The sequence below is a fragment of the Procambarus clarkii genome, chromosome 21 (assembly GCF_040958095.1).
Source record: "Procambarus clarkii isolate CNS0578487 chromosome 21, FALCON_Pclarkii_2.0, whole genome shotgun sequence".
Classification (NCBI taxonomy): domain Eukaryota; kingdom Metazoa; phylum Arthropoda; class Malacostraca; order Decapoda; family Cambaridae; genus Procambarus; species Procambarus clarkii.
Window position 1 is genome coordinate 19,845,412 of NC_091170.1, and position 10,902 is coordinate 19,856,313.

At 39.4% G+C, this 10,902-nt stretch overlaps 1 protein-coding gene across 1 annotated transcript; it reads right to left on the reverse strand.

The window, feature by feature from the left end:
• Positions 1 to 946: 946 nt before the first annotated feature.
• Positions 947 to 8,139, reverse strand: LOC138366933 (uncharacterized). Its single transcript, XM_069328207.1, has 2 exons — positions 2,353 to 8,139; positions 947 to 2,107 (listed from the first exon to the last, which is right to left on the reverse strand). The coding sequence occupies exon 1, from the start codon at positions 6,518 to 6,520 to the stop codon at positions 5,399 to 5,401; it is 1,122 nt and encodes a 373-aa protein (XP_069184308.1). The 5' UTR covers positions 6,521 to 8,139; the 3' UTR covers positions 947 to 2,107; positions 2,353 to 5,398.
• Positions 8,140 to 10,902: the final 2,763 nt, after the last annotated feature.

The window sequence follows — 10,902 nt, forward strand, 5'->3', positions numbered from 1 at the left end:
GACCATCACGACCGGACATAATGAGGTGATAGCCTAAGCTATTTGAACCACCCCACCGCCGCCACTCGGATAGTAATCTTGGGCATAGCATTTTACCAAATCACCTCATTCTTTGGGGCACACGTGAGGAACACAAATGCGAACAAGCCTGAATGGTCCCCAGGACAATATGCAACTGAAAACTCACACCCCAGAAGTGACTGTAGTTACCAGTTGCGTTGCTTCTGGGAGTATGGGTTCGAGTCACTTCTGGGGTGTGAGTTTTCATTCGCATATAGTCCTGGGGACCATTCAGGCTTGTTCGCATTTGTGTTCCTCACGTGTGCCCCAAAGAATGAGGTGATTTGGTGAAATGCTATGCCCAAGATTACCATCCGAGTTGCCGTTGGGGAAGTGGCTCAAATAGCCTCGGCTATCACTTCCTTTTGACGGCCGTGATGGTCAAGTGGATTAAGGCGCCCTGTAGTTACCAGTTGCGTTGCTTCTGGGAGTATGGGTTCGAGTCACTTCTGGGGTGTGAGTTTTCATTCGCATATAGTCCTGGGGACCATTCAGGCTTGTTCGCATTTGTGTTCCTCACGTGTGCCCCAAAGAATGAGGTGATTTTGTGAAATGCTATGCCCAAGATTACCATCCGAGTTGCCGTCGGGGAAGTGGCTCAAATAGCCTCGGCTATCACTTCCTTTTGACGGCCGTGATGGTCAAGTGGATTGAGGCACCCTGTAGTTACCAGTTGCGTTGCTTCTGGGAGTATGGGTTCGAGTCACTTCTGGGGTGTGAGTTTTCATTCATATATATATATATATATATATATATATATATATATATATATATATATATATATATATATATATATATATATATATATTATATAAATAAATAAAAGAAAATATATATAAAAAAATCCAACCTGAAGTTCATGCATTCTTTACCCAACAAAGTCTCATCTGTTTATCAAAGAATTTTTAAATATATTTTCATATATTGATTTACTGGGGTTCTATTACATGGCCAGGAAGAATTTTAGATCCGGATTAACATTAAGAAAAAAGTTTTTGTACATTTATGTAGAACAATTTCTTTAGTATTTTACCATCCATGTATTCAAAAGCAATTCTGAAGTTAGAAAGTGTAGCAAAGGCTCCTCGCACAACGTTCTTTATGTGGTCCTCAGGTGATACTTTTCTATCCAGAACCATCCCTAGATCTCTTTCTTTATCAGAATTTTTTAAGGATTTCTCACATAATTTATAGGTTGTGTGGGGTCTATGTTCTATTCCACATTCCATAACATGACATTTATTCACATTAAATTCCATTTGCCAAGTGGTGCTCCATACACTTATTTTGTCCAGGTCATCTTGAAGGGCATGCCAATCTAAGTTTCTTGTTCTTCCTATTATCTTAGCATCATCAGCAAACATGTTCATATAATTCTGTATTCCATGCATTGTTTATGTAGACAATGAACATCCCCGGTGCAAAATCTGAGCCCTGTACTCACCTAATTGTGCTTGCGGGGGTTGAGCTTTGGCTCTTTGGTCCCGCCTCTCAACTGTCAATCAACTGGTGTACAAGGTACATCAGTTGACACCTGTGGTACTCCACTTGTAACATTTCTCCAGTCTGATACATTGCCTCTGATCACTGCCCTCATTTTCCTATAAGTCAGAAAAGTTTTCATCCATGTTAGAAGCTTACCTGTCACCCCTCCAATATTTTCCAGTTTCCGGAACAACCGCTTATGTGGAACTCTATCAAAAGCCTTTTTTAGGTCCAGATAGATGCAGTCAACCCAACCATCTCTTTCCTGTAAAATCTCTGTTGCTCGATCATTGAAACTTAGTAAATTCGATACACCGGATCTTCCAGATCAAAAACCATTCTGTCTCTCTGATATTATATCATTTCTCTCCCAGTGTTCTACCCATTTAGTTTTTGTTATTTTTTTCCAATATTTTGACTATTACACTTGTCAGTGATACAGGTCTATATAATTGAGTGGATCTTCTCTGCTGTCACTTTTGTAGATTTGAAGTATTGTGTTTGTGTGTTTAGCATGTGCATTAATTCAAGTAGAGTGGCTGTGTGTTATCTGTAGCTGCAGCTGTAGAGAAACACAATTTTTGTTTAATGAGGATATATATTTTATTCAGGTTTTCCTTATTTTCAGTTCACATTCAGGAAAATCAAAATAGGAAGATCAGGGAAGCAAAAGACAAGAATGTAGAGCAAGAGGATAAGTCCTTGAAAAAAATGAAGAAGAAACACCGACTTTCTCAAGGTACAACTGTGACAGGTAATCAAAACTCATTCTTCATAATTTGATTTCTAAGCAAAACTTGTACTCACCTAGTTGTGTTTGCAGGGGTTGAGGATTGGCTCTATGGTCCCGTGTTTCAACTGTCAAACAATTGGCGTATATATTCTTGGGCCATTCCTCCAGTTTGTCCAGTTTTAGTTATAAATTTTAAAGATTTAAAAATTGTAAAGTAATATAAACTTAATGGTAATTTAAGTAATGAAAACTTATGGGAACTTAAAGTGAAAATGAACTAGAATAATTAGTAACAATGGATGACCAATAAAAGTCAAAAAGCAATTATGAAATCTATAAAATGAATAGCTTACTTACTATAATATAATAAGTACACTATAGTTTAATATTAAAGTTACACTAAAACACTAAAACAAAATGAGGTAGATTAAATTGAGATACACTCAGGTACACTGGATGATAAAGTTTATACTAGAGGACACAGGCAAAGCCAGTGTACTATGGAACAAGGAAGTAAAAAAAGAAAAAAAAAGAGACAATAATAAAGAAGACCCATTTTTTTTTTAAAGTTAAAACCTTTTGGAAGGAAAGGCAGAGCTAAAGTACACATTGGTAGTTAAATGAGGTTATAATTTGAACTCTGGTTATTCAGCAGCTATCCCACAGTCATTCAGGAGAATTGAGGTGAGCTTCAGTGGTTATAAAATAGGTTTTTCCAGTGTCAGTCCTCCTAGCTATAATTTTACCATCTCGCACAAAACAATGTTTAATTACAGGGGAATTTTTCCAGAAACCCCGCAGTGTAAATAAGAGATTTTGTCTGAACCTGGTCACACATTTATTCACATAAACATTTGATTTACTAGAGACTGCAGATTTGAAAAGGTCTGACTTGCGGAAGCAGCTATCTAGTTTAACTCAAATTCTCCTGTTATTTATACCCTCCTGTTGATTTGATACCCACTCTATAAGCTGATTTGATGTCACTAGTTTTGATTGAATATTTTGATCATATCTTGGATATTTTGATCTTTGGGGAATATATTTCAATATTTGGATCATACCTTGGATCATTTGGTCTTGGGGGAAAGACCATCATGCAATCATTCATTAATTCATGATGGTCTTAGGAGAAGTTTGTGAATGAATGAATGAATGGAGGTTTTGGGGAGGCTTCAAGTGTACTTTTTGGACCTGGCGAGTCTTTGGTTCCTGTCCCATCTCAAGAATATCTGATCATATATCCAAAGCTCTTTTTGTTATTTGGCAGTCTACCAGCTGTCAACTATTTGTTGTGATGTGTTTTGTTAATATATATTTGGTTTAGAATATACTGTATGGAAACCAGGGATACAAATATTGTATAGCTACATATATAAAAAAAATTATTTTTAAATATAAAGTACTTGTTATATATTCTCAAATAATTATTATATAAGTGTGCAATGAATGGATGTGAGCTGTATTTGCAGAGCATCAAATCATGTAGATGGTAGGGCAAGTACCTTGAGGTGCTTCCGAGGCTTAGCGTCCCCGCGGCTCGGTCGTCGACCAGGCCTCCTGGTTGCTGGACTGATCAACCAGGCTGTTAGACGCGGCTGCTCGCAGCCTGACGTATGAGTCACAGCCTGGTTGATCAGGTATCCTTTGGAGGTGCTTATCCAGTTCTCTTGAACACTCTGAGGGGTATGCCAGTTATGGCCCTAATGTGTAGCGGAAGCGTGTTGAACAGTCTCGGGCCTCTGATGTTGATAGAGTTCTCTCTCAGAGTACCTGTTGCACTTCTGCTTTTCATTGGGGTATTCTGCACATCCTGCCATGTCTTCTGGTCTCATGTGATGTTATTTCTGTGTGCAGGTTTTGGACCAGCCCCTCAAATATTTTCCACGTGTAAATTATTATGTATCTCTCCCGCCAGCGCTCAAGGGAGTACAGATTTAGGCTCTTTAGTCGGTCCCAATAGTTTAGATGTTTTACTGAGTGGATTCTAGCAGTAAAGGATCTCTGCACGGTCTCCAGGTCAGCAATTTCTCCAGCTTTGAAAGGTGCTGTCATTGTGCAGCAGTACTCCACTCTAGAGAGCACAAGTGTTTTGAAAAGTATCATCATCGGTATAGCATCTCTAGTGTGAAAAGTTCTTGTTATCCAACCTGTCATTTTTCTTGCAGTTGTGACGGCTACTTTATTGTGTTCTTTAAAGGTAAGGTCTTCCAACATGAGGACACCCAGATCCTTTACATTGCCTTTTCGTTCTATGGTATGATTTGCCTGAGTTTTTTACGCGGTTTCCGTTTTTATATTTACATTTTTTCCACAGTGCATGAGCTGGAACTAATCTTCGTTAAACACCATATTATTTTCTGTAGCCCATAGAAAGACCTGATCTACATCTAATTGGAGGTTTGCCGTGTCCTCTATGCTGCCTACTCTCATGAAGATCCTAGTGTCATCTGCAAAGGATGATACAGTGCTATAGGTTGTGTTCTTGTCTATGTCCGATATGAGGATGAGAAAAAGTACTGGAGCAAGCACAGTACCCTCGGGGACTGAGCTCTTCACGGTTGATGGGCTGGATTTTATTTTGTTGACTATTACACATTGTGTTCTGTTAGTCAGGAAATTGTAGATCCATCTGCCTATTTTTCCGGTAATTCCTTTTGAACGCATTTTATGTGCAATAACACCATGGTCAAAAAGCTTTTGCGAAATCTCTGTAAGTTACATCAGCATTTTGTTTGTCTTCCATAGCATCTAATGCTATATCATAGTGGTCCAGCAACTGCGACAGGCAAGAGCGCCCTGTTCTGAAACCATGTTGTCCGGGGTTATGGAGATGCTGTGATTCCATGTATTTTGTGATCTTACTTCTTAGTACTCTCTCAAAATGTTTTGTGGCATGCGATGTTAGTGCTATCGGTCTGTAATTTTTTGCCTCTGCCTTATTTCCTCCTTTATGAAGTGGTGCTATCTCTGCTGTTTTTAGTATATCAGGGATAACGCCAGTATCTAGGCTTTGTCTCCACAGAATGTGGAGGGCCTGCGATAGTGGTTTTTTACAGTTCTTGATGAATATGGAGTTCCAAGAATCCGGGCCTGGTGCAGAGTGCAAAGGCATACTGTTTATGGCTTCTTCAAAATGCAGTGGGATAGGGTGACGTCTGATATATGATTTGATGTTGGTATCATATCCATGAAAAATTCATTTGGGTTATCAATCTTTAGTGCGTTTAATGGCTTGCTGAAAACAGAGTCGTACTGCTTCCTCAGTAGCTCGCTCATTTCTTTGTTGTCATCGGTGAAAGTTCCATCTCCCTTTCGCAGGGGCCCGATACTAGATGTGGTTTTTAATCTTGATTTTGCATAGGAGAAAAAATATTTCTGATTTTTCTCTATTTCACTGACGGCCTTTTGCTCTCTTTGCCTCTCCTGGGTTTTGTATGATTCTTGTAGCTTGAGTTCAATTGTTTCTATTTCTCTACCTAACCTTTTTCGCCGTTCTTGGGATAGGGTGCGACTCCGTTGTTCCGTGATTCGTTTTCTTCGCCTATATAGGGAACGACGTTCCCGTTCCAATCTGCATCTCTTCCTCCTTTTTCTTAGGGGTATGCGGTTTGAACATATTTTTAGTGCTACTGAGCTTATATTTTCCAGGCACTGGTTCAGATTTGCATTTTCTAGCTGTTCTTCCCAGTTTATTTCTGTGAAGTCCTTGTTTATTTGCTCCCAGTTTATCTGTTTATTATTGAAGTTGAATTTGCCGAAATCTCCTCCACCGGGAATCTGGACTGGTTTTGAAGGTCTATTTCCCATAGTTGTCATAACTTCAATTAAGTTGTGATCTGAGTAACAGGTATTTGTAATCATTATGTTCCTGATCAATTCATCATTATTAGTGAAAATGAGGTCCAGCGTGTTTTCCTTCCTAGTTGGTTCTATTTGCTGGTTTAAGGCAAACCTGTCGCACATCCGTAGCAGGTCATTTGCATGTGCCTGTTCATTTAGGCTACTTCCTGGTATTCTTTCTGATATTACTGTATTAGCCAGGTGCTCCCATTTCAGGTGCCGTAGGTTGAAGTCCCCAAGCAGGATGATGTTCGGAGCTGGATTTGTGAGGTTTTCCAAGCAGTGTTCTATTTTCATTAGTTGGTCTTTAAACTGCTGAGGGTTTGCCTCCGGTGACTTATATACAAGGACAATAACTACATTTAAAATCTCTATTTTGATTATCAGCACTTCCACCATATCATTTGAGGTGTTTAGCAGCTCAGTACAGATGAGTGTGTCTTTGATGTAGAGGCTGACCCCACCCTGAAGCCGGTGTTTCCTATCACATTTGAAAAGATTGTACTCTGAGATCCATATTTCACCATCATGGTAGTCCTTTGTGTGGGTTTCTGTTAGGGCTGCAAACACTGCATTTGCCTCATGAAGGAGACCATCTATAAAGTGAATTTTGTTGGATTTGCGTGTTTTTATACCCTGGATGTTGGCAAATATAAATGATGTTATCGTGTTAGTGGAAGTGCTGGATGCTTTACTTGGTGTTAATATCTGAGGCTCTGGTACGGAGGTCACTGTGTTTGCGTCCTCTCTAGCATTTGACCGAGTTGGTGGTAGAGTCTAGTCAATTTTAGCCATTCTTCTTCTCCTCCTCCTCTTGCTAAAAAATTATCCCGGTCGATGGAGTAGTGGGTGTTTTCATAGTGGTGGTCTGTCGGTTTTATTTGCCTGGTACCTCTTATATGAAAAGCTGGACATTCAGCATTGAAGCACTCTTTCCTGTCCAAAGAGTTCTTGAAAATTTCTGGGTGAAAGAATTCACAGCTTTTGGTACATGTACCTGTATTGAGGAGGTTTCTGCACGTTCTAGGGTAATCGTACTTACATGTTCCATTTGTTCTTCCCGATATCCCATGTTTACAGGTTGCCCATTTGTAATACCAACATATTTTGGGGCCTTGCTTTGTTTGTGTCCCTTTGCCAGGGACCGCACTCTGCTGCGGCGTCCCCGACATTGTGCTCTGCTCTGGGGACTGCGACACCGCGCTCTGCTCCGGTGCCAATGACACCGTGCTCTGCTCAGGCGTCCCCGACTCCGCGCTCTGCTCAGGCGTCACCGACTCCCCACTCTGCTCAGGCGGCCCGCAGGGCCACATACCCACCACAGCTCGGCTGATCCGGAACTTCTCTTAGAAAACAGTCCAGTTTTCTCTTGAAGATGTCCACGGTTGTTCCGGCAATATTTCTTATAGTCGCTGGGAGGACGTTGAACAACCACGGACCTCTGATGTTTATACAGTGCTCTCTGATTGTGCCAATGGCACCTCTACACTATTTGGAAGAATACACACACAGTGGGTACTGGGGTGGGCCAAATGCCCCTTGGTAAAAGTAAACCAATTTTAACTCAAATAATCTATGCTAGGATTCTTGGAAACCAATGTGGCACCACAATTGCCCTTCTTGGTCTACCAATTGTTGTAATGCCTGGTGGCCTCTGTTTACAGACTACTATGGTTCCAAATTTCTGTGATTTTGGTGTTTTGTTTTTTGCAAGAAATATATATTTATTATATATGTTATGTTTTCCACATTTTCAGCACATCAGTGTCTACTTACTGCTGAAGCAACTGCCTTCATCAGGGTTCCCAAAGATCATATCTTAGAAGGGTCGAAGACGTCCATTATTTTGAAGCCATCAAACAGAAAAAAAGAAAGAAATAATTTGAAGATAGTCAAGAAGGAAGATGAATCTGTTGGAAAAGGGCAAGTCATGATGGTTCAGAAGAAAATTACCCAATATTTGTCTGATAGCAGATAATAAACTATTTTTTGATAATGTAATTGAGTCAGAGGTGACTCCCATCAATCTTACTTCCTTTACAGAACAATATAATTACTAAAAACAATTCTAATTATTTATGTAAAATATGATTTATTTTTGTAATAAAATCAATAAACTTTATGTAATTGAGTCAGAGGTGACTCCCATCAATCTTACTTCCTTTACAGAACAATATAATTTCTAAGAAAAAATTCCTAAGTATTTATGTAAAATATATGATATATTTTTTTAATAAAATCAATAAACTTGTGTTTAAAGTCAGTAGTCCATATATTAATTTATCAATCCATCCTTGTGCAGTATGTGGAGTACCACAGCCTGGCTGATCCGGAACTTCTCTCAGAAGTTCCTGTTGCACCTCTGCTTTTCAACGGGGGTATCCTGCACATCCTGTCATACCTTCTTGTTTCATGTGATGTTATTTACGTGTGCAGGTTATTTCTGTGTGATGGTTGTAATTTCTGATTTTTGTTGATTAATTTGGAGTAGGGGGTAATTAAGGGTGGTGGGTCCCCAGGCACAGTTTTATATATATATATATATATATATATATATATATATATATATATATATATATATATATATATATATATATATATATATATATGTCGTACCTAGTAGCCAGAACTCACTTCTCAGCCTACTATGCAAGGCCCGATTATCCTAATAAGCCAAGTTTTCATAAATTAATTGTTTTTCGACTACCTAACCTACCTAACCTAACCTAACCTAACGTTTTCGGCTGCCTAACCTAACCTAACCTATAAAGATAGGTTAGGTTAGGTTAGGTAGGGTTGGTTAGGTTCGGTCATATATCTACGTTACTTTTACCTCCAATAAAAAAAAATTGACCTCATACATAATGAAATGGGTAGCTTTATCATTTCATAAGAAAAAAATTAGAGAAAATATATTAATTCAGGAAAACTTGGCTTATTAGGCAAATCCGGCCTTGCATAGTAGGCTGAGAAGTGCGTTCTGGCTACTAGGTACGACATATATATATATATATATATATATATATATATATATATATATATATATATATATATATATATATATATATATATATATATATATCACTAAGAACTCTTTGACCCAGCCAGGATTAGAACCCATGCCGTCCAGGATCACCCCTAAACGTACACATTACCGTGACCACCGCACCAATGATCGTCATAAGGATTGGTCAGTCATGGTCAGTCAGTCATGGTCAGTCAGTCAGGGAGCTTAACTAAGCTCCCTGACTGACGAACCCCCGACGAAACTCGTTGATCCATTTGGTTACAGTTTTTCATCAAATTCTGGCGCATGCACGGGACGCACTGAGTCTAACATGTGTGAGAAAGCTGCATGAACGCGCAAGCCATATATCACTAAGAACTCTTTGACCTTATGACGTTAAAGCACCAATCCTTATGGCGATCATTGGTGCGGTGGTCACGGTACTGTGTACGTTTAGGGGTGATCCTGGACGGCATGGGTTCGAATCCTGGCCGGGTCAAAGAGTTCTTAGTGATATATGGCTTGTGCGTTCATGCAGCTTTCTCACATATATATATATATATATATATATATATATATATATATATATATATATATATATATATATATATATATATATATATATATATAATTAGTATACTTTGGTAACAGTCTTTCCTTTAGACATATATTATTAAATATGACCGAAAAAGTAAGATTAACAATTCTAACACGAAATTTCTCAATATTTCTTATGTTTCTTTTCACTGTTGATGGTAATTGAAAAATCAATTCTCCAAAATTCATTTTTATTTCTAGTCTGACGCGATACTTGAATGCATTTTGTAATAACTTATTACATTTTCAAAGAATTTTAGTTTACACACACACAACTATAACCTGCAAACACTAAACAGAGTTCTTACTTATGCTATGATTTAAACAGCTTTCATTTTATACCCGCATATCACCTCACCCAAAATGACGAAGTCGTGCGATGACGATGATGACGAGGTCGTGCGATGTGTGGGAGGAAAGGAAGGCTGGTGGAGCAATTTGGGAGTCTGTGCGGACACCAAGGCAGCTGAGTCTTACAGGAAGGGTTGCTAGCTCCCACTGAGAGTCGTCCAATGACAGATTCAGGACTTTCACCAGCATGGACCTCAGAAGGGTATCATACACATTTAACTTAGGGCTGCTGTAGGATGGAGAACATCCCAGAAAGTTGGTCAACTTAGGGAGAGACAGGCATCTTGTGAGGAGAAAGAGAGCATCATGGGCATCAATCTTGTCAATCCTGTCCAGCATTCTCTTTAGATCAGTGATTTTTGCAGCCAGGACCTCCTCGATTGCTCGTGGGCCGATGGGGGCACCCAGGAGAGTGCAGTCCGGTGGCTCGACAACGAGAATGTCTGGAAGAACATTTTGTATTTGCCCAGTGATGTCTGGGTTGCGGGAGATTATTTCACATTTGGACGCATTGAGAATGAGGCCTAAGGCTGCTTCCTGCTCCTGGATTTTCCTTATATCCTCCAAAATGGCTTCCGGGGTTCCAGCGAGAGTGCCATCATCCAGGTACCAGATGTTTAGCTCGCTTGTCAGACTATCAGTGACCTCTTTGATAGCTAGGCAGAAAAGGAGGGGGGCTAAGGGGTCACCTTGTTGGACACCTTCACAGGAGTTGATTTCATGCTCATACATATTCAGCTTGTTTGTATTTGTGTTGCTCACCAAGTGAGGGGATTCAATAAAATTTGTATGCCCAAATTAACAACTGAGCATACAGATGTGTGAT

What these genes read in the sequence shown, in the direction of transcription:
- LOC138366933 (XM_069328207.1), bottom strand. Translation starts at nt 6,520, where the DNA reads ATGGTGGAAGTGCTGATAATCAAAATAGAGATTTTAAATGTAGTTATT.